The sequence below is a fragment of the Cladophialophora carrionii genome (assembly GCF_000365165.1).
Source record: "Cladophialophora carrionii CBS 160.54 unplaced genomic scaffold supercont1.6, whole genome shotgun sequence".
In the NCBI taxonomy this organism is placed as follows: Eukaryota; Fungi; Ascomycota; class Eurotiomycetes; order Chaetothyriales; family Herpotrichiellaceae; genus Cladophialophora; species Cladophialophora carrionii.
In genome coordinates, this window is record NW_008481831.1 from 1,454,499 (window position 1) to 1,477,169 (window position 22,671).

Genomic DNA, 22,671 nt, shown 5'->3' on the forward strand with positions numbered 1-22,671 from the left:
CCTATGCCTATTCTTGTCTACTGGACTCGACTCGACGCGATTCGCATGTATGCATACTATACTATACGATACCGCACGGAGTATTCCTCAAGCTAGACAAAAGCGGAAGAGTAAAATATATGAAACAAAAATACATGGATATATAGGGTAGGGTAGAGTAGAGCAGAGCAGAGCAGGGCATCACATCAATCTTACCTACATTATCTAGGTAGATAAAGCTTCACACCGTGTACGTGCCGTACGATGGTACCATATCACGGCATGGCATGACACCTACATGGCAATTCTATGGTATTCCGTCCACAGTTCAATATACCCCACCCAGAGGTACTCCGTCCATACATACAGTACCATGTGAACGGCATTCTCATCTTCCATGGTACTCGTACCTATACCCGGTAGTCTACAGTTCACTATACCCATGGGTACATGCCATGTGACGGCATTCTATGGTATTCGACGGCTTTGCATTCCACAGTCCACAGTTCAATTCACAGTCCAGTTTACAACATTGTACTGTATAGTCTGCACCAACGCTCAATGATTTGCGCGCGCGTTTGTGTTGGGTGTCTGTGTCTGTGTTTACTCTTGCTTCTGTCTGCACTGAAAGGGTGTGCGTATTATATCTATGGCTAAACGCTATCGCTGTGCTCGTATTCATACCACTTGTAAACAGACTCATGGCACCTTTACGCCTGTTACAACATATCCAAGAGCCTGTCTGCCGCGTGGGGCAAGAACAGATCAACTGCTCTCTTCCCCAGATCCGTCGAATTGACACCCGTCGAATTACTCAGCTGCAAATTTCCAATCTCGCACCAATTGTTGATCGGGAGACAGCTGAGGTACTTGCACCACGAGCACGTGTCGTGGTACTTGTAGAAGTTGTTCAAAAGGATGATAAAGACGACGAGCGCGCCGATGAGGGCGCCCAGGCGGAATAACCACCATGCCCACCAGAGGGGCTTGCGGCCCTTGAAGAAGCCGACGGGTTGTTTGGCAAAAGACGATATGTTGGCGGGGGACGCGGTCGTCGTTGGGGCGGATTTGGAGGCTCCGGCAGACCGGGGGAGCATGGGATCCTTGGGATTCATGCTGAGTTCTGCTTCCGAGCCCACGTTCCGGTACGGGGCTTTACTGAGCGCATTGGTGCCTGAATCCCCGATGCGTTGGCGGAGAATGTTGGGTGAGTGGAGCAGGCAGATGCCGGCGGCGAGGCCCATGAGAAAGCCCCCGATGTGGGAGAAATTGTCCAGACCGGGCAACAGTCCCAGGACGAAGGATATGACGATGTCTACAATGATCCACATCAGGTCTTTGACTGGGTGGCGTCGTTCATTCCAGCCATAGATGAGATCCAGGAGGACCAGCGCGAGGATGCCAAAGAGACAACCTGATGCACCCGTTGACGCGATCGCCGTGGCCGCAAAGTTGCCGCCCAGGACGAAGCCGAAAATGCCCGAGCTGAAATAGACGATGGCAAAGCGAATACTACCGATGGCCTTTTCCATCTCTCGACCCATGGTGAGCTGCAAAAGCAGGTTGAAGGCGATGTGAATGAGCCCGGCATGTAAGAACATGGGGATGATGAATCGGAACCACTGATTTGGATCCTCGTTGCTGAAGCCGGAAAAGCCGCACAATTCTTTGAGATCGCAGTGATTGCTCGGCGAATTTGGATCCGACGTCGTCGTGTTCGGGCATGGCCAGGTGGGAGGGTCCGGACTGTCTTGGACACCCGGGGTGACGCGCATACATGGGACAAATCGAGCGCCCATGTTGATCTGTACGTAGGTGGAAGGGCCGATCATAGGATTAAACTGGGGGTGTATCATGATGGGTGAGCCCGTAATGATCGCTACTCGCCCGTCAGCATCAACCGGCCTGGTCTGGGGCCATCTCGTACTCACAGTTTTTGATTATCTCGACAATGAACACCGTGAGCTGTATCAAACTCAAGGTATAAACCACCCACGGAATCTTTCCCTTGAAGTAATTTCCAAATGAGCCTTCCATTTTCTTCCTGCCCTTTGAGTCCGGCAATAGTTGCGGGTGGGGCGAGTGCAATTCGGGGGACGGAGGGTACTGCGTCGGTCGATTCCGCCAATCGTCCACCTCTGCACCGGTATTTATCTGCGTCTTCTGCTTGAGCGGGATCGAATCTGAGTGTATTGAGTATCTGGAAGGGTCATGAGGTTCGTAGAAATTAGACATTGGCCTAGCGGTGGAGGCTTTGGAGAGGCGAGGCTGGTCAGGCGTGGAAGTACTCTGATTAGGATTATAGGCGAAGGCGATGTGAGAGACTGGTCGAGGCGGTTGAGGATCCGCGTAGGATGGTTGATAGTAGTCGTTGGCGGCCATGGTGAGGAAAAGGGACCAGAATAGACGGTGGACAGACGTCGACTTGAGCACAAACGAACGTGGGTTCACTTCATCAGAGAGTGAATTGAGGGCGCCGTCAAGGGCGAGGTTGAGAGGCTAGACGCAGACTACCATGTCCAAGCGCCACGGATGCCGGCGAGAAGGAAATCAATTCCAGAGACGGTCGGTGAGCGGGACCGGCAGCCGCGTCCGTTGCCAGTTCCACGAACTTTGTTTGACAGCTGGCAAAGGGGCGAGTGATTAGATGGCAATGTCATGCGGAAGCGCCAGTGAGAGATTGAGGGAGCGTTCGAGTCAGGTAAAGAGGGAGAAAACGAGGCACTCAGCGAACGTAACAGTCTCGAATCGTCAAAGGAGTGTGATGGCAGTCAAAGAATGGTGAGAGTCAACAATGAAAGGCCGCTGAGCGAGGTTTGAGGTTTGAAGTCGAGGTTCGTGGCAGTGTCTCGGCTGAAGAATGCGCGTCGTGGCTCTAAGGGTCTAGCGTCTAGGCGGAGAAGGGCTTAGAGCGCTGTCTCAGGTTCAGGAACAGGCCTAGCCAGCTTTCCCGGGGCCGCCTAGGCCGCCGGGACCAGTCACATGGGCTGCACGCCGTCGTCCTGCCCAGATCTGCGGCCGCGTTTCAGAAATCACCCCACCTTTGCTCCGCTTTACCTACCGTGTATGGAGTACGGACTCGTGGTCCTTAGACCCTTAAATAACTTTACAACTCACATCCACGTGCAGTCGTCCTCAGACGCAAAGATCGACGCGGTTATCTCTCTGGTGGAGTATTACCTCGTACATTTGTCTATATAATCATAGTGGTACCTCATTTTCCTCATAGGGCTCGTTAATCTCCATGACGGCGTGCAATCAGGCAACTTCTCAAGCATCGTTCATGGGGAACCATCAATGCATCCAGCATAGCCAGCGACGGGTTTGGCGACTCATGTGAAGTTCGGCGTGGCACAGGAGGAGGTGTAACAGATACACAGGGTGAGCAAGGACGAACCGGATTCTTGGTTGCCAACCCTCTGCCGACAGTCACCAGAACCAGAAGTCTGAGTGGTGCGAGAACGTCACAGATTCGGGGTTGGAGTAACGAATGTGTGATGTCTCTGTCGAGGGGAACGAAGATTGTCCCTTGATCGAGCAATCTGTCCTTCCTAATGATAGGGAGGAGTTCGGAAAGTAGCGTATTGGTGGGGTCTCTTGCGCTCGGCTTCCTGGTGGGCGCGTCTCAGGACGAGTATCTTTGTCCGTTCGTCGATACCCTATCCAAGGTGGGTTTCTCGCTCGACGGCCATCAGAATTGGGTGTAGACATTTGTGTCGTATAGACTGAATCCGCCTCTGACGTCCTTCCTGGCTATCCGGCGCAATAATCTTCTCTTGCACTTGACTCGAGGCTGTTCGTCGCACGGCAACATTCCCCACGGTACGGAATGCTCTTCCACGGCCACGAGCTGTCATGAACAGAGCTGTGGCGCACCAGACATGGAGCCCGTGACGTAGTATAGCACTCGGCAAAGGCTGTTGACGATAAAGGGCTCGAAGCCGTAGAAGAGGGCGTAGAGGAGGGCGCAGAAGACGAAGAGGATGATCGAGTTGAAGACGACTTTCTCGGTAGGCGTCATAACATACAGCCCAAAGGTCACTTCATACTGATAGTAGCGCAGTCGGAGGTAATTCGACACTTTGGCGGGCATGGAAACCCGGGGTTTCCGGAGATAAGGGTCGTGAGACTGGTGTGAGCTGGAGGTCGCAAGCAGTTGAATCGCGGCCATGGCCATTGGGGAGGAGAAGTAGTTGGCCGAGTTGGGAGGCGCCGAGTCGATGAACAGCGGGAATGGCTCGAGGGAGTTGTGGAAGTCGGAGGCCATGGTGAGGGCGCGTGCGGCATCAAATGCAAAATGCGAGGGGAGGATGCGCCTCTGTTTTAGTACCAGATACGGTGATGCTAGCAAGCTTGAGGGCTTTGGCTCGAGGGCGGAATGCCTCTGCAGACCAGATAGGCAGCGAGAGTGCCAGAAGAGGTAAACGTCTTAGGAGACCCGGGGCCTGAATTCGGTTCACCAGCCTCGCGGGATTTGCCAGAGCCTTCCCGGCCGAGAGCGGATATGAAGGAGCCCCGCTACGAAGACAAGTCCAGAGTGGAGGCGATGCGATGATTCCCGCGAGATACTCGTACGAGGCTGCACAGGCCACAGGCTCGAGTAGTGAGGACCGGAGGCTGCTGTCTGACGTGCTGATGGATGTCGCGGCGTGAGGGCTGGCAGAGCGTTAATAATGTGTCGTGGCTCGCGGGAGGCAGAGCGTGCGTGAAGAACGAAATGGACTCAATCATCGATCGACTCGCGCCGCTCGTCCACGCCGTCGAGTTACTTGCGACTCTACCCAGTATGAGTGCAAAGCCGGCATCGTCGGATCGTGGAGAGCCCAAGGTTGAGCCATAATTGGCCGACGCCCAAATGCCCAGCGTCTTGCGCCGGAAGATGCGGCTGAAATTTCGCAGCCGACCACCAACTGACCTTTTGCTGACCCAGCGAAAATAATAATGCATGATGATGTCGCTCGTCATCCCGCGCTGGCTCCTCGGCTACTCGTACGGTGAAGGAGGAGTACCCAGTACTCGTGACTTTGTAATCGGTACAGAGTACGGAGTACGGAGTACACAGGATGGACTCGTACTTGCTGACAGCATCCCGCCACGCTCGCTTGGCTGACTACGACGATACTGTGTACCTAGAGTCAGCCGATATCTCACACGATCATAGCTCTGAGGTACCCAGTACACGCATGCGCATCCGCTCTCGCCTGGCCGGTCTCTGACGACCGGATACCACCGTGAGGGACTTCCCTGTCTAGAATGGTCGAAATTCGGCATCGGCTTTTCTAGCTCGCCTTCATATGCATACTGTGTGATATCTCCGGACAGCGTCCCCATCGTTGCATCATCGTACCTAACCTTCATCTACCACAGTAGACACTTTCTCTATAGACCCACATTATTCTCTGCTGCTGCTTTCGCAAACAAAGTCTTTCTGCCCAGCAAAGTCTGATTCCGGTGCTCCTGTCTTTCGGCTTTCGATCCCCTCACGGCGGCAGATTGAGATCGAAATCCTCGTGGTCAAGCGCAATTCTCCCGATGATGCAGTTCATTTCATTCGCCACAATCAAGCCCGGCGTGCGATGCGGCAGTCGATGTGTTTCCAGATGTGCCAAGAATGCGTCCAGCCCATAGAACGTGGGCGTTACGTTGACCGCCGTCGCTTTCTTCTCGCCGAAAACGCCCAGGTTGGCGAGCTGGGTCGTCACACCATTGTCGAGCCAGCCCTTGGCCGCTCCCTCGGCGCAACAGAAATAGCACGCGAAGATGTCGCCGCTGTTGAGCGCATCGCCGATCGTCAATTTCTTGGACACGTGACTCTTCGCAAGGAGGTTCCACCGGTACCTGACGCCGCCTGCCGAGCCCCGGACTGTCGTATCCAATGTCTTCTCCACCTTGGCTGAGCCCCGGCCGCCGCTGGGCAGTGCTTTGGACACGGCCGCCGGCCCTTCAAAGTTGCATTTGCTGCACCGCCAGAAATACTCGTGTCCCTTGAGGCCTCTCTTGTGTTCGAGGGTAAAGCCCTTCTTCCGGGCCCCGAGTTGTTGTCGCACTGCGCCTTTGCAGAACCCTGCTAGGTTCGACTCGCTTGGTATGTTGAGCTGTGATCGAGATATTTGCAGCTCTGGCGAGATGATCGGTACTCCGGAAACTCGCATCTTTGCTTCCAAGGATCCATTGTCTGCGGTCGATACCGACGCTGATGCCGATTTCGTCGTCATGCCCTCTAGCATGCTATCTATTTGTTGCGCTATCGGAGAAGTCGGGCTAACCACCTGCGATCCTTCCCTACTGTTGCTGAACTCGAGCGGCTTCGGTCTGACATAGCGAGGCTGGCCGTTGAACTGGGCATCGAGCGCTCCTGGGGAAGGTTTGTGTATCGCGTCGGCGATCCCAGGCGGGAGCCCTTTCCGGATTGCAAATGATGCAATTTTGGACCCGGTCGAGCTCGTCGATCGTATCGAGAGTGGCCGGGGAACCGAAGGGATCGGAGGAACCTGGGATGTCAGCAGTGTTACCAATGGACAAGCTGATAACACACCCACCCTTTGGTGAAAGAGAGGGTCCGTCGGCGCGGGCAGGGCTTCTGCCTCTGTGTTGCTGGTCTGCGGTCGCGAGATGGGAGAGTTTAGGATCGGCTGCCTTGCCACTGCCTGCTGTTGATGTTGATATGAGACCGGCATGGATTGCTGAACTTGTTGCTGCAGTTGCGGAGGTAGTTGGTGCAAGAACTGCTGATATTGGTTCTCCGGTATGGTGGGTATTGAGGGGGGAGGTGGTCGCCCCCGAGAGTTTGTTGTTGCAACAAACTCCAGCGTGGGGTAGTCTGGATTCACGGGGACAGCCTGGCGTTGACTCAACGGAGGACTTTGAGGAGGGAAGCTCGGTGTTGTCGCCTCCTTCTCTTCTTCGGCTTGTCGGTCGGCTGGTGGCCCAGTATCTAGCTCATGCGATCGTGCTGGGGTTGTTGCGCCTGACTGATTCATCTCGGCGACTAGCCGTGGGCTGGGCTGTTGTGGAGGACTTTGTGGCACGTGCTTGTGCACATCTACTGGTGGCGGTTGATAAAAGCTTGAGTCGGGAGGAAACCTTTGTCCCTTGTCGTCAGTGGCGTAGACGGGTCTCAGTAGATCCTGCTGGTAAGGTGGAGGCCCAGCATTGGGTGAAGGCACGCGCTCTTCTGGTCGGTAATATTGTCTCAAAGGATCGGAGATGGTGTGCACAGCACCCTGGCTGGGCTGTCGCTGCGCAGCAAAAGGGAGAGCCGGCACGTTGTCTTCACCTGGCGTACGGATCTTCGGAGGTTCGCTTGAATAAGAGTGTGTCGAGTTCATAGAGATCCTGCGTTGGGGCGTCAAGCCGCCGGATACCTTGTGGTCATGGCCTATAGCCGTTCGTGAGCTATAGGTCGTATACGATCCAGTCGACTGAAGATCATAGGGTCGTCCGCCAAACGAGGAGTGCGTGCTGCGGCTGCTTGAATAGGCCAGCGAACCCGGGAGTTGGACCTTGTCTGGCTCGTCGATATACGGACGCGCCATTTGTTTCATTACCGCCGTAGCCGTAGACATGCGCTGATAGAGCTGACCCAAGCATACCGTCGCATTGACTTGGCAGTCGTCCGACGTCTCCTTCAGCATGTGGAGGTCTAGAGCCGCTTCGTCCATGAACACTTCTCGCAGGTGTGAGATGACGTCTTGCTGAAGGTGAATGAGAATGTCCTTCATCTGTTCCCGGGCAATAGCGTCGCCTCGAGCATATGTCTCGCCAAAGCGACGGACATCGCGATCGTATTGACTCCGCACGGCGCCAGAGCCTAGCGCGAGCGAGTCTTCGAAGTCTTTCGTCAGCTGCTCCGGCAGGATGAACTCCTCCGACCTCTGTGACTTGTCTCTAAGTCGCTGTACCAGCTTTGCCGCGTCCCGATAAGCGTCCGTGACTGTGGCCGACAAGGTGTCAGTGGCTGTCGGCTTCCATCGGCGTAAATGAACAAATACATCATGGTTCCGACACAAGTGACGCCTGTCACAACTGCGCAACCATGCAGACCGTCGGCATGGTATAGGGTTCAACACCGTCGTACAGAACCATCTCAGAACAGAGCCCCCGTAGCCAGATCGAGACTGCACCCTGTTGCACGACCGAGCACCAGCCTGTACCAACCAGAGGCATCAACTCGGACATTTGGCCCGTTTAGGCAGGACGCTCGTCGTATGAAGATGAAATGAAAAGCCCGTGTCCAGTCGTGCACCATGACCGTTCATCAACAGTGACGGCATGGTGTGGAGGATGTTGGGGACGAAACGAGATCGAGCTTACCTGCTTGAACACATAACTCGACCGACATAACATCCATTGCGGTGGTCTTTGCGTTGCGCGTAGTCCGGTTCCAGGGTGTATAGCGAGGTGTGAGAGGAGCAGAGGTAGTCTGTATTACCTCATCGAGACGCCGTTGGCTCTTTTCGTGACAATCCTGGAATCTAGCCGAGGACGGAAATGACCTTAGCTAGGGAGACAAGGAGCGACAAACAGGAGAAATCGAAAAGTGGGAGAAGGCCTGGTACTTGAGCTGAGGCTGATCAGGCTATAGGTGCACAGGTAATGTCGTGCGAAAGTCCCACAGACAGGCTCGTAACGCAGCCTTTTCGTTACAACCTGCGCGCCCGTCTAGGTGGACAGAGTTGACTCGTGTTGATGGGCCGCCGCCGAAAGGGTCATGCAAGCGAGGCCCAAAGTGCTGCTAGAGTTTCACAAGGCCAGAACATTGGTGGATGGTTGGGACCAATGTTTATGGACGCCCACAGCGGACAGACACATGGCGATGAGAGCCTGCCGAGTGGGCGTGGCTTCGGACCAGATAAGAGTCCAGCGCTCGAGTCAAATCGAGGCAACTAGCAAGCAGAGCACGGAGGCGCCATTTGACCGCTTCCCCTCCGGCTGATTCTGCTCTTCAGGGGGCCAGCGCTGCGGAGGCAGATAATGCTTGCAAATACTCCGTACACGCAGGAAGGGGGACCCATGGCTGAACAATTGCCAGGGCGTCTTTTCGTACCGCTTCAGGCAACTACCGTCCAATCGCTGCAATTGCTGCAGAGGCCGGACAATGAGAATGTCCGATTCAACACGAACGGGGATGCCGGTTGATTGGTGGGCCGCGAAAACGTCGTTGCTGACGACCTTGGCCTGCAGAGACAAGCCTTGGGCACTGAAAGCTGTGCTGTTGAATGGCGCAAAAGGAGGCTTGCGGCGTTCGAGCTGAAGAAGCAGACCGTCGCCTCATAGTCCCGTGGGAAGAGTGGGTGTAGATGTGTCTAGACTGCGGCCCCCCACACCTTTCCCCCCGGAAACACGAATCTGCAAGCGTGATTCCCACTCCGTGTAGCGCATTTCCGGTGCTTTGGCACTGCGCGAAATCAAGATTGCTGTTGACGTGAAGACTATCGTCGCCGCACGAGTCACCATCCTTCATCCTTGCCCCGCCCATAGATAATACGGGTGCTTGTTCAACCACTCGCCTACCTTGTTGATGTTCTCCAAGTTTTTGAACCTCCACGTGCAAGCGTGAAGCGACGTGCTAACTCGGGTTTACCACACACAGCCCCTGTCGCAATACTACAGCCAGGGCCGGGTTGTACACTTTGGCGCACATTTGATCAAAAAATACCTGACGATATGGAGAGGAGAGCAGTCGAGCATCACCCAATCACCTTCACCGAATGTTAACTAAGTACCGATAGCGTACAGAGTACTCCGTACTGTGTCCCTGCCGTGCCGGCGAATTACTGAACGATCGTGGCGCGTCTCCCGGCCGCACGGCTCGAACACGTGGTTCGCTGTCGCGAATCGGGCAGTCGAACGACAGGGGATCGGCATCATCCGCTGCTTAACCTGCTGGGGTCCACACTAGCTGCCACAATAGTCGCCAGAAGGATTCGGCCAGACCGACAGTGGCTTATTGTCGACGGTATCCGAGCTCAGGGGGACCTCATAATCGAGCCTTGCCAGAAAGAAGCCGTTGGACGGCCTCTGGTGTGAGAGGTATGTATCCCTCTCCTTCCCTCTCGATCCAAAACATCCGGTCTGGGTTGCCTTCTGGGATCAGAAAACCTGGTCACTCTCGTTAGTCAAGACCGCTGGACGGGTAGAGTTTGAGAGGTGGGCAAACACACCGTCTTTGCGGAGACCCGTCTTCAGCTTCTTCATGATGGCCGACACCCTCTCACTACCACTGTCACCGCTCATAGCTCCGGAGTCTGGCGCAGCACCATCGTTGACAAGGACCCTCACGAACCGCGGCACCGCATATCGGGGCAGAGCGCTTTCTGATGTCTGGAGCCACTCCTCCAACTGTGATATGGTGTCGCGGTATGCTCGGTCGAGCTGGTCAGCGGACACATTTTGCAAGGTAATCGCTGCGCAGCCCAACTGCCCATCGTACCCGTACCGGTTCATCGGGATAGCATACACGTTGACCGAGGCAATTTGTGGATGACGACTGAGCCACGCCTCCACCTCGGTCGTGGAAATATTGTGTCCTTTGGCCCGGTAAGTGTCCCCGAGACGATCTCGGAAGGAGATAAACCCGTCTTCATCCTTTAGCAGCCATGGATCTTAGCAAGTCAACGCAGAGACGGAAAGACAGTACTCACGATCACCAAAGCATCCCCAATCCTTGTATACTCATCGCCCTTCTCAAAGACGTCTCTCAGTGTTTTCTTGTCTGTGGCCTCTTCTCCTCCTACTCCGATGTAATCGTGCTTTCTCTGGATCGGAGGCGCAATTTTACAGATCGCCTCGCCCACTTCTCCTGGGTTGGTCTTTATACAAAACCCTGTCCGCGGATCTCTCACTACCTCTCCGGTCTCGAAATCGGCCCTGACAATTGCGAAAGTACTTTGGCCGAACCACTTGCTTCTCATGATGGCGCCGTAGCGCGCAACCTTTCCCACGCCGAGATCGTTCTTGTTCGAGTTCACGAGGGATATGGTAGCCTCGCTCGCGGAGTAGTATTCGACAATCCAGGGAATGCCAAATCTCTCTCTCACTGCACGCCATACACCGGGAGCCAGGCCAAGCCCAAACGCAAGGTCGACGGCGTGATTCTTCTCATCGGGGAACCGGGGATCGGGAGGAGCCTGTACAAGATACCGGAACATCTCTCCAATATACAAGATCGCATTCGCCTGCGATCGCCGAATGTCCGCCCAAAACTCACGCCGCGAGAAGCGCCGTGCAAGGATGACGGTGCCTGAAGCGGACATTGCTCCTGGAAGAGCCGCGAATGAGGCTGTGCCATGAAACATGGGTAGGCAGATATACCACCGCCTATGTTTTCCCTGCATTCCGGGCCATCTCTTCGAGCAAGCAGAGAGGTGGTTGTAACCTAACGGCCAAATCAATCCCTTTGGCATTCCGGTAGTCCCAGACGTAAAGAGGTACTGGGCAGCATCAGTTGGACCAACTTTCGGTCGCTTTGACTTTGGAAAATCCGCCATCTCTGCCGTTACCGCAGGCAGATCATCATGCTTCAGGAGCACTGCTCCTTGAGAAGTGTCTCTGGGTGCTGGGTAGGTATTGTAATCGTACAATAACACATCGCGCAGATGGGGCAACTCTTGTGCAGCCTCAAGGCCCTGGTCTGGATGTTGCAGCAACGCTTTGAGCAGCGTTCCAGACAATTCGTGTGTGGTGATGCAGAACTCGGCTTCGCTGATCTTCAAACAGTGTTTGATATGCGTGCCCGTGATTGCTGTATTGATAGGCGCACTGATGGCTCCAATCTTATACAGCGCCCACCACGCCATCAGAAACTCAGGTGAGTTGTTGACAAACATACCGACAACGGTTCTGTTTCGGATGCCCAGGCTTTCGAACGCTTCAGCGAGTCGACCAATCTCTTCCCGGAGCTGACGGTAGGTCCAGGAGCGGTCCTCGAAAACAAAAGCCTCCTTGTCGGTATGGTGATTTTCTGCGTGTGTCGAGTGAAGGACATGGTAAAACGACCAGTCATCTTCGCCGTGCTCTTTGTACATGTCCTCAACGTGCTTCTGCAGTTTTTTCGCCCCACGAAGCTGAGCGATGTCGCTCCGGATCGAGTATTTGGCATCAAGGTACATGCCAATACTTGTTGCGGCTGCCGCAGCGCCAGCAGCCAACAGCGCCATTGCTTCCTCAACGGTTCAGAAAGAGGTATGCGTAGAGAGGAATCATGAAGGTGGAAGTAAGTGCACTACAGCACTGGGACAATATCCATGGCCGTGTTCAGGCGAGCCTCGGATGTGAACATGTGGAGACAGGGTCATCGAGAGTATAGCCGAACTAGCGGATGAGCACTGTGTACCTCGTAGCTCGTACGAGGTACTCCGTACCTTGGTCAATTTCCCTCCCACATATTACTCCGTACCTGGCTTTCACACGCGGAGAATCGTGCGGGGAGCAATTCGTGTGGACAATCGAGCTGCTACTGTGCCTGGTCTATCCAGGAGACCACAGGGCCTCCTTGCTCATGGATGAGGGAATCGGCGTGCTATCCTCCAGCAGCTAGCCACACAGCGCAGCCTGAGGCTGGTGATTGTCTGGCAAGTGAGGAAGCGATGAAAAAACCATGACAGCAGCAAGGTGGCTGGACCGGTGAAGCATTCGTTCCTGTATAGCATAATATACGGCGGCACATCCGACCTGTCGCGCAGCCCGAGCGCGTCAAGTGCCTCTGGCGCGTCTGGCTGAAAACGAACACAGACCCCGTCCCTAGCACACATTGAAAAAGCCGATACCAAATCCATGAGACTCTTGCAGCGACCAAAGCTACAACGGGGTAGTCCTGCGATCAGTTCTGTTCGAGAAAGAATCGTGCCAAGATGGACGACAGCACAATGTACAACAATACGCAAAATTCGATCCTGAACTTGGCGGGCCAATCTTCCTCGGGAGTTTCGCCTTTGGAGCAGGAAGTCCTGGATGAGTACGAGAAATTGGCAAATAACATGAAAGAGGTAAGCCTTCGACACATTGAGGGTGAAGGGTGTGATATAATTCACAGAGAAGGAAGACGGGGCTGATTGTTCGAACCAGCTCTCGTCAACCCTGGCAGACCTCTCTAATGGGCCTGTAACACTGGAGATAGCCGAAGGGCTTCGGCTGCTTGAGCGCAAGGTCGCCAGTGTCTACACCCTTATGAAAGCCAGTGTCTACAGTATCGTGCTGCAGCAGGGGCAAATGGAAGGAGCAGAGGAAGGGGGTCTGGACAGCAACGACCATGGTGGACCAGACCATGGGCAGGGTTGAGATTGGCAGTACAGGCCGGTACCATAGAAGGTTGTGGTGATGAATTACAAGGTCATGACGCGATGACGACCAACGCGACCACGACTCTCTCCTGAGGCCCTGGAAGCCTCACTATTTTTGTACAGCTTACTAGTCAGGTTGAAGCAGACAGTGCCCACAATACCTGAGGTACAGAGATGCTCTCACGTTTGTCCCGCATAGTACACCTTTCGAACGTCAACCAACTTCTTGCCCCTTGCACTCGCAATTTCCTCTGGATGCTTTTGGCTTAGCAGAGCCTGCACGGTTGCTTTCACCGTGTTCATGGGATTTCGAGATCGGGTCACTCGAGCAGCGAGATCGTGTATGCCCGCGCATCTGCAAATCTCCCAGATGTATTGTTGACATCGGAGCCCGAAGCCTGACAGGAGCTCAGTTAGCATCAAAAGCAGGTCCGAGGGACGTTGCCACATCTGACTTACCTGGGGGTCTCGCATACAGCTCCAGCTCCGTGGCGCTGACTTTGGCACTCAGATCACCATAAATGGTCCGATCTTCGTATCGTAGAATGGGCGTCATATTTCGGATGGCGCGATACTGACTCTGAAGAATAGCTTGGGCGTCTTCGGCGGATTTCCCCTCTCCAATGCCAATCAAGCCTTGGCCATTCCCGGCCACGCTCAGACAGTATATCTTCTGAATTTTGCCCAGTCTAGTCTGGTTTACCACTCGATGGCTGACAACAGTCTTGACCCGCAGCCGAGCTATTTCTTTCTGGCTGTATCCAGTCATCTGCATTAGTTGTAGCAGAGCAGGGGAGACGACCCGTTGGTCATTTCTCTCGGTCTCCCCCTCCCCATCCTTGGATTTTTTTCGCTGCGGTGGCTTGGGCTCCGCAACTTTCGGCAGGTCGGGAGCCAGAGCCGTCGGTGGGTTTCTTTCTGCCTCTTCGCGTCCCACAGTCAGGCGCAAGTTCTTGTCGAACTTGTCCCACAAATCCTGATCATAGTCGTTCTCGTGTTCGGGGTCTGGGATTTCGTTCATGAACTTGACAAAGTCGGCTTCGATTTCCTCATCGGTCTTGAGCCTTGCGTTGTCGTCGATGTTGGTCATAGGTGCGCGAACAGGCTTGTCGACCACAGGATCAATCTTGGTCAATTCGTCGTAGTATTTCAGTTTCCATGGGTCTGTCCGCATGCCCGTCTGCTTCTGCAGCTTTTCGAAGTCGATGAGCTTCTGAGCAGCTTGGATGGCTGCACGTTGCTCGGGGGAGTAGTGGGCCGGAGCATCTTGTGCAGATGGGAACTCCTTTGCTCTTTCGTTGAGGTCCACCTGGTTGAAATCTGCTTTGACACTTGGAAATTTGGGTTTCCGTTTCTGAGCGACAGGAGAGGTATGGAACTGGCGGCGAGGGAGAGGTTTCGGGCGAGAGGTCCGCGTGAAGAGGCAGAAGACGCACTCTGAAGATCTCGCGGCACTCATGGCGCCAATGCAGCCTAACGACTGCAAGACAGAGACGTGTGCAGCTTGTGAGGTCGCGGTGAAGGAGCGAAGAAGCATGAAGCGATGGTCGAGCGCAGCGAAAGTCTCCCGAAATAAAATTGACGCTAGTCCCTTTTGGAAATCGAGCTGGTGGCTTCACATTCTTTCCAAGCCACAATCCACAATTTGTGCCTCGCCAGCGCCCGGCATTGTCCTCGAGTCTTGGTTTCTAAATTATCTTACAGTTATCGCTGAGGGAATGTGTGAATATGGCTTGATGACTCTGGCTTCTCATGGTCTCTCCTCTCTGATCTCAACATCCTCGAACGGCGTGGGGCGCAAGCACTGTGGAAGCGACGAATTCTAGCCAAGGACAATCTTGTTTTTTCTCAGCCGCGACTCGCACAACTCGCGAGATCACAGCACCGATATGGAGGAGTCTCCCAGGTTCATTGTCGGGCATCATGACTCGAAGAGGCCTATCCCGGTCACTGCGGCAACTATACAGGATGCCCATGCTGCAAATGTAAGGCGCAATTGTCCTGGCTTGCGGCATGTCGCTGATCCTCGACAAGTATGACATGGTGACGAGCCCTATCACAACACCTCACTTTCATTCTCGAGTCTTGACACTGCTGTCCTCGTCTCTTTCGTCCCATGCAGGAGGGGGCTTCACTAAGAACAGGAATGCCTCGCCTGTCGTTGTGACGCCTCTGAATCCAGCTGATACTCCATTGACTCCCGATGAGTCTATCAGTCAGATCATTGGAATCACCAGTTCTTGGATCGACCTGGGATCACCCGACCCCATCATTGCAGACGTGTCTCGACAGGTCCTGCAACTGGAACTAGCATATGCTGCTTTTTGCGGAGTCATCTATGCCTTGATACCTGGGCCCCGTCTCCGTGGCCACGGTGCATGTGATAGTGGAATCGCCCAGTATGCGAGAGCACTCGTGGATGCGCTAGCACAAGCGCCCTACATGCAGCTCTATATATGGTTTCCTATGATCGACAACTCAAAGGAACAAGCGGAGCAGATGGGTGACCTTGCTCCATTTGCCCGTCAGCAATATTTGGATCAAGATGAGGCCGAAAGCAAGAGATTGGATTTATTCGGAACCTGGGAAGCTTGGGACATGATTAGATCGATATGTAATTATCCTTCTAGGTTATGTGTAGGTAAGCATAATACATTCCTTCGAAATCTCCCTGGCCAACGGTGACCTTCGCTAATGCCTGTCCAGCATTATCAGTACCAAAACTCCTCCCACCCGTGCCAATCCAGTCTCGATGGTACTCAGAACCCGTTCGGCTCATCACCCTCGACAAGCACGTTTTCTCCACGAATGCCAAAGGTTACCCTGTGCTGACACGCTCTCACCAAGCATTCATCTTGAGATTTGCTCGACTCCGCACAGCACCATGGTTCCTTCTTTGTGACGTTGGGTCATTGGCGAGCAGCATCACGAATGGATCAGTCGTGGATGCCTCGACTGCCAACAAAGCCTTTCCCACCCTCGCCCAAGCAGCAGAATCAAATGGCCTTAAAGACGCAGCTCCGCATCTCTCGTACATGCGGAATCTGCAGACCAAACAGCCTATACAAACAGCCCTTGACCGCTTCGGCGCGGGATACCAAGACTACCTGCAGGCGCCTCTCCAGCCATTGAGCGTTAATCTTGAGAGCATCACCTATGAAGCGTTTGAGAAAGATCCAATCAAGTATGCGTGGTACGAACGCGCCGTTGCCCGGGCTCTGCACGACTGGATTGAACAAGCCAAACCCACCTCGAATCCTGATGGACGGGTGGTGGTCGCCGTGGTGGGTGCAGGTCGAGGCCCGCTAGTCACTCGTGCTCTGAAAGCAAGCGAAGACGTTGGAGTCGAGATTGACATGTGGGTCCTAGAAAAGAACCCAAATGCTTTTGTGCTTCTTCAGCGGCATAACGAGACGACGTGGAAAGGCCGTGTGAACTTGGTGAAGTCTGACATGAGGACGTGGAGAGGCCCGATTCGACCAGCAACGAAAAGTGCACCTAATCGAATCTACAACACAGTGCCAGAAGATGACACCGACAATAAGGGGGTCAAACCAGACATCAGCTTGACTCAGCCATCATCTACAGGTTCCACAACCCTCAACACAATCGACCTTCTCGGTACGGCACCTGAAACCACAACCCCTACGCCTTACAAGATCGATATCCTGATAAGCGAACTCCTTGGCTCGTTCGGTGACAACGAGCTCTCTCCAGAGTGCCTTGACGGCGTGCAGCACCTTCTGAACCCGGGGCACGGTATCTCCATTCCAGCATCGTATACGGCTCACATTACACCCATTGCCGCGCCCAAGTTGTACGCAGACATCAAGCACGGCATGAGCCCATCGAATCCAAGTGCAACCGAAACACCGTATGTGGTCATGCTAAATGCCATTGACTACCTCAGCACGGCAACAACGGAGAAAGATGGGCAGGTAGCAGATTCACAACCACCACACACTCAAGCCTCAAGCCCGGTCTCGCCGACCGGAACAATCGGGACACCGTACTCGAAAGCCCATACGCGATCCTCTCAAACTGCATCTCCCGCTCCAGCCCAGAGTCCTCAGCCACCGACTTCAACCCCAGTAATCCACCAGACATGGGCCTTCTATCACCCGAATTCGAGCTTACCATTACTCTCTCCCTCAACGGTGGGACCATCCGTAATTACGGAGCCATCGCTATCCAACGCTCATAACGCCCGCGTGTGCACACTGACGTACCCTATCCCGTACCGTGGGACATGCCACGGGCTAGCGGGTTACTTCGAGTCTGTGCTCTACCGTGGTGTTGAACTGTCGACGAACCCGAACACGATGGATCACAAGAGCGAAGGCATGATCAGTTGGTTTCCGATCTATTTCCCCTTGAAGGTATGAATCTCTTCAGTCAGTGCCTTGGTTATTTAAAACGTATATACTCCGGTAGTGGTCTCCATGCTAATCTGTGATTGACACCACAGAGCCCCCTCTACCTCCCTGACAACTCCGAATTGGAATTGACCATGTGGCGCAAGACCGACGACCGCAAGGTCTGGTACGAATGGCTTGTCGATGTGTATGCCTATCTTCCTGCTTCACTTGTTCCGGCCACTTCTCTGTCCCGGGCTCCCACGCAGAAAACAGGCACCGACGACAGCGGCAAGGGCAAGGAACGGGCAGCTCCGCCCATCTCCGTCGAATCACCCAAAGCAGGCCAGGGGAGTACGGCAGCAGTCCAAAAGGGCAAGAAGATCCGAATCGGAGGTAGTGAATTGCATTCTTCAGAGAAGGAGGCCTGTCTGATGTAGTACGAGTAACGATCATTTTCAATACAAGGGGAAATTCCCTGCTTTCCGGCACTGATCGACGCACGCACCTGCATTACTGTATCAAACGCTCCCACTGCGCATACCTGTAACCGCCCCTCTAGCTTTCAGGCTTTCACGATGAATTGACATTCCGTGGGCCCGCCGTGGTTGATCGGCACCAGATCCTGCGGACAACAACTCATGACGACAATACAATCCACGAGCGCCTCAAAGACGACGCTGCCGCCCTTGGGCGAAATGGTGGGTTCGAAGCTGAGTTTCCCGCCCGCGGTAAAGTTGCTTTCGTGCAATGCGGGTGCTAGCGGCGCAACCGGTATGTTCATGAATAGATTCAACGGGTCCGGCACCGTGGATTCGGGAGTGTTGAACGGCGCGGGGAGCACATATCCCGGTACGTCCCGCTGGAGCGCCAGGCGGAGGTTGTCGGCGCAGTTCTCGTGGTATTGGCCCTCCGGAACGCCGAGCTGGCGGTAGCGATGGATGTCGCACGCCGCTATTAGCGTGTCGTGGATGCCTCCGGAGGTGTCCGAGACGAACTTCAGCATCGGTGTGCGTTGGCTGGTATACAGTGTGCATGGCGCCAGGGGGGAGAGGCCAAGAAGGGCTGCCCGGGTATGGGACATTGAAAGGCAGGTTGTCAACTCTACCTGCTGGCTCGAGGAGGGTGGCAGGGTCGATGATTCAGGCGCATGGAGTTTGAAAGCCCAGAAATCAACGACTTGGGTGCCGTGGGTGTTGATCACGGTGAGTTTCTGGGACTTAGACATGGGGATGGCGACGGAGGAGCGCGCTGGGATCGTGTGCGTGGCATTGAGGGCATAGGGGCTGGGTGGGGGAGGCATTTTGATAAAGCGAATATGTGACGAGATGGATGGTTTGAAGAAGGGTAAGTGGAAGTTAGAACATGAGGCAGAAGATTGATCTCCTACAGTATCTCAGTGTAGGGTAGGGCAAGGCGTGATGTCGATTTGGCGATACTGGTCGTTGATCTCCGTGACTGAGGCGAGGGCTTCCCCAAAGTGTTTGCGTGTCTCGGGTGGTAGTGCGGAATGGCTGGCACTCGATGAAGTGCTTTGGTGCCTTCTGTCTAGCTGTGACGGTTATGTGAATGCTGGGGCACGGGGATCTGGGAGTCAAGATCAAACTTGCAGGGCAAAATACGGAGCACAGTCTGGACAGTGGGAGTGAGCAGCACCACTATGCATCTCTGACGTCAATAGTTGACCGTAGTGTCTCTACGGTTACGCACTAAGTGCATAACGCATCTGGAATAGATACTCCACCCTAATTTATGCAGTGGACGGCGGCTCTCGACCACCGTATCAAAAGTTGAATCCAACCACGGAATGCATATGACGACCAGCTGTACCACTTCTAAACCTTCAAAGCTTCTCGTTGCGGCGCCATGTTTGAGTGATTCAGGGAGATCGCTTGAAGACACAGCACCTCATGCGCAACCGGGGTCTTGGATTCGACCTCAAAAGCTACACAGACGCGGCCATGGCCGCCACAACAAACCCTCAAACGCCGCGCTCGACCAAGTTTCAGCTCCGGATGGAGGACGACGTGCCCATCATTGACTCACGAGAATCTTTCTCTGACGTTGTCTTCAAGTTATCATCCTACATTGCCAAGGCCATCGATACTCCCTTCACATATGAACAACTTCGCACCACCGTCGCTGGCCAGTCATTGAGACCGCTGGTCTCGAATTTGAGCGAAGAATGCCACCATCCAGCAGTCGTTGCTGCGTTATTGGCAGCCAGATATCTGTTCATCAACGACCAAGGCGACGTCGATGCTGGGCTGAATGAGTCCCGAGCTCTTGCCTGCGAGCTCGTTGCATGGCAGTTTCTGACCTTCCTGTCGGAGAAGGAGCTCATTGACTATCTTCTCTACGAACTCCCCGAGGTCTCAGAGGACAACACGCACGTTTCCCCTTCAGAGACTTATACAAACAGCCGGCACGCAACTAATCAAAACGATGACGGCAGCTCTAACGAGTCCTCGCCTCTTCTTCGATCACGATCTTCCGATCACGGCAACTTCCTCCGCCCGCCGAGGCGTGCGTCCACGCAACACACAGACCGCTTCACCAGCGGTGCTACAACAAGCACCTTTGGAGGTGACGAAGACGATGCCTCCCGGCGGGCGGACCTCGACGAATCCATGGCTGGTATGAACGCGCTCGAGATTGCCGCCATCGGTGACGCCAAGAAATTCATCTCGCAAAGCCCCGTGCAGAAGATTGTTGAGGATATCTGGAATGGCGATGTCATCTTCTGGGAAAGCCTTTCGGTCCATGCTGTCAAGAAGCCACGCGCGTATAACAAGCGAGTCGCGGATCCATTCACCCGGCTCAGGGTGCCAAAGTACCAGAAGGCATTCCAGATCAGCTTCTTTCTGGCCTTCCTGGTACTCTATTATGCCGTGTTGGTGGAGCGCAATCCCGGGCATATCACACCTACGGAAGCGGTGTTGTATGTCTTCATCGCGGCATTTGCATACGACGAGTTTGGAGAGATCAAAGATGCGGGCATCATGTTCTACCAGACTGACTTTTGGAGCTTGTGGGATATTGCGGTAGGTCTCTCCACCTCCGGGAGGCGTAGCGACGACTCCAATCTCGATCGCATTGTGAGACCGCGAGAAGAGACTGCTCTCTTGGATCCATGTTAACTGATTGTGCTAACTTATGGGGCGGCAAGATTATTGGTGTTAGTGCCGCTTTCGTGGTGACGCGTCCGTGGCCTGGCCTCCGAGATGCTATTCGTGGAACTGACGTACTCTAGGGATTGTCGGCCTTATCAAAGACAGCGACTATATCATCGATGTTGCCTTTGATATTTTGTCCATGGTAGCGCTGTTCCTGGTGCCTAGGTATATTACCCACCGAGTCTGTGCAGTACAGACACTGACTGCAGCAGGATATTCTCTGTGATGAGTCTGAATCCTTACTTTGGGAGCTTGGTATGTCATCCGAAGCGAGAGATGGGAAGTAGCCACTGACAGTTTGCGGCAAAGATACCGGTGCTGAAGGAAATGGTATGTTGTATCTGCAGACCTGTCGGAATGTGTGCTGATGGCGAGCCAGACCAAGGCTTTCTGCAAGTTCCTTCCGGTTATCGTGGTGTTGTACTTGGGGTTCTTGACCACTTTCACCATGTTGGCCAGGGATCGCATGACACTGAATGATATGTCCTGGCTCTTGATCAAAGTCTTCTTTGGGTACATTCAGAACCACCGTCATGGTCGATCCAGCTGACTAGTGACGCAGGTCGAGTTATCTCGGCTTCGACATGGCCGTCAAGGTATGCCCCCTCGAAGCAAAGTGAAGCAGCCCCCAGTAACTTGACTGCTCCAGATATCGCCACTATTTGGATATACATTGATGTATGCACACACTGCCTCTTGTCAACCACCAACGCGGCCTCTGGGGCTGCACAGCCTTGAGTTACTACACCGGCGCTTAATTCTCGAAACGTCGACCGTGGACCTTCCTGTTGCGGAGAAGGAGTCAACCTCAGCGCTTAACGAGATCCAAGGCTAACTTCTGGATCCTACAGGCTCGTCTTTGTATGTTTGACGAACATTCTCCTCATCACATCGCTCGTTTCACTAGTATCAAATTCATTGACCGAGGTAAGTGCCCTAGCGTTCGTGATGTCCGATCATGGCCGCGTAGACGCGACCCTCCTAAAGTAGCCGCCCGGGGAAACACCTGATTTCGTCCGCTGATTGGAGGCTAGGTCATGGCCCATGCCCGCGAGGAGTACCTGTTCCAATACTCGATCTATGTGCTGGAGAGCAGCACCTCACGACGACTGACCTATTTCATGCCTCCACTCAACTTGTTCCCTCTGATCGTACTGCGGCCTCTGCGGCTGTTTCTCCCGTCCGAGGAAGTGCGTCGGATACGGATTTTCGTGCTTAAAGCCACCCACGTCCCGTTCGTGGCACTGATCTGGGCCTACGAGAACTCTAGAACCATCATCACTCGTCCACATCCAACGCTATCTAAGGCTCCACATTTGACCAGCCGGCCATTGAGTGCAGGGCAGTTCAGTTACGACGGGCCTAGGGAGTTTGTCAAGTCCCCCACTACGCGGCGAGCGCTTAACGAGACGTCGCCGTCTGCTACAGCAGAAATGACCGCTTCGACCACCAAATCTGCCTTGGGCAGTGCCGAGAGCGCAGACTTGATCGCCCTCATCCAGAAATTGAGTGCTCAGGTTGATGGATTGACTGCAATGGTCGCTGGCCAGAGCAAGGATTGAGCCCTCGCCAAATCCTCAACAGAATGGTTCGCCGGCTAGAAGGCATCCCTGCATGGTGATCAATATCTTCCGACTAGACTGCCTTGAGGTCACCTGCACTTTCTTTTCCGGGAGAGCCCACGAATGGAGAGGCTCACTTCAATACGGGCGGGCAGCACGGCCATCGCTGACTGGCGAGCCAATATTTCCGGGACCCAGCCAAAAGCTACCTCCACCCGTCTCTGAACGGGGCCCTCACAGACGGAGTCCTCTCTCGTTCACGGCTTCTGAGCGGACGCCCGGTCGGGCATCTCTATCTGCTATTGGGGGCGGCCGCCAA

The 22,671-nt window shown here is 54.3% G+C and overlaps 9 protein-coding genes across 9 annotated transcripts; 3 read left to right on the forward strand and 6 right to left on the reverse strand.

The window, feature by feature from the left end:
• Positions 1-698: 698 nt before the first annotated feature.
• On the reverse strand, positions 699-2,361 carry G647_07486 (uncharacterized protein; the record flags this gene model as incomplete). The annotated part of the gene is made up of 2 exons (XM_008731801.1): positions 699-1,858; positions 1,911-2,361. 2 exons carry the CDS (start codon positions 2,359-2,361, stop codon positions 699-701), a joined length of 1,611 nt encoding a protein of 536 aa, XP_008730023.1.
• A 1,471-nt stretch (positions 2,362-3,832) lies between these two features.
• G647_07487 (uncharacterized protein) lies at positions 3,833-4,246 on the reverse strand (the record flags this gene model as incomplete). The annotated part of the gene is made up of 1 exon (XM_008731802.1): positions 3,833-4,246. The coding sequence occupies one exon, from the start codon at positions 4,244-4,246 to the stop codon at positions 3,833-3,835; it is 414 nt and encodes a 137-aa protein (XP_008730024.1).
• A 1,213-nt stretch (positions 4,247-5,459) lies between these two features.
• G647_07488 (uncharacterized protein) lies at positions 5,460-8,157 on the reverse strand (the record flags this gene model as incomplete). Its single annotated transcript, XM_008731803.1, has 3 exons — positions 5,460-6,470; positions 6,519-7,874; positions 8,023-8,157. 3 exons carry the CDS (start codon positions 8,155-8,157, stop codon positions 5,460-5,462), a joined length of 2,502 nt encoding a protein of 833 aa, XP_008730025.1.
• Positions 8,158-9,958: 1,801 nt separating this feature from the next.
• On the reverse strand, positions 9,959-12,137 carry G647_07489 (uncharacterized protein; the record flags this gene model as incomplete). Its single annotated transcript, XM_008731804.1, has 3 exons — positions 9,959-10,080; positions 10,143-10,566; positions 10,623-12,137. The coding sequence occupies 3 exons, from the start codon at positions 12,135-12,137 to the stop codon at positions 9,959-9,961; spliced, it is 2,061 nt and encodes a 686-aa protein (XP_008730026.1).
• Positions 12,138-12,830: 693 nt separating this feature from the next.
• G647_07490 (uncharacterized protein) lies at positions 12,831-13,257 on the forward strand (the record flags this gene model as incomplete). Its single annotated transcript, XM_008731805.1, has 2 exons — positions 12,831-12,965; positions 13,045-13,257. 2 exons carry the CDS (start codon positions 12,831-12,833, stop codon positions 13,255-13,257), a joined length of 348 nt encoding a protein of 115 aa, XP_008730027.1.
• A 182-nt stretch (positions 13,258-13,439) lies between these two features.
• On the reverse strand, positions 13,440-14,718 carry G647_07491 (uncharacterized protein; the record flags this gene model as incomplete). Its single annotated transcript, XM_008731806.1, has 2 exons — positions 13,440-13,657; positions 13,719-14,718. 2 exons carry the CDS (start codon positions 14,716-14,718, stop codon positions 13,440-13,442), a joined length of 1,218 nt encoding a protein of 405 aa, XP_008730028.1.
• A 430-nt stretch (positions 14,719-15,148) lies between these two features.
• G647_07492 (uncharacterized protein) lies at positions 15,149-18,054 on the forward strand (the record flags this gene model as incomplete). The annotated part of the gene is made up of 5 exons (XM_008731807.1): positions 15,149-15,244; positions 15,294-15,900; positions 15,966-17,239; positions 17,333-17,638; positions 17,728-18,054. The coding sequence occupies 5 exons, from the start codon at positions 15,149-15,151 to the stop codon at positions 18,052-18,054; spliced, it is 2,610 nt and encodes an 869-aa protein (XP_008730029.1).
• Positions 18,055-18,179: 125 nt separating this feature from the next.
• On the reverse strand, positions 18,180-18,917 carry G647_07493 (uncharacterized protein; the record flags this gene model as incomplete). Its single annotated transcript, XM_008731808.1, has 1 exon — positions 18,180-18,917. The coding sequence occupies one exon, from the start codon at positions 18,915-18,917 to the stop codon at positions 18,180-18,182; it is 738 nt and encodes a 245-aa protein (XP_008730030.1).
• Positions 18,918-19,575: 658 nt separating this feature from the next.
• Positions 19,576-22,352, forward strand: G647_07494 (uncharacterized protein; the record flags this gene model as incomplete). Its single annotated transcript, XM_008731809.1, has 10 exons — positions 19,576-20,658; positions 20,784-20,817; positions 20,868-20,955; positions 21,000-21,045; positions 21,100-21,120; positions 21,170-21,303; positions 21,353-21,386; positions 21,440-21,468; positions 21,642-21,717; positions 21,825-22,352. The coding sequence occupies 10 exons, from the start codon at positions 19,576-19,578 to the stop codon at positions 22,350-22,352; spliced, it is 2,073 nt and encodes a 690-aa protein (XP_008730031.1).
• Between the last annotated feature and the right edge of the window lie 319 nt (positions 22,353-22,671).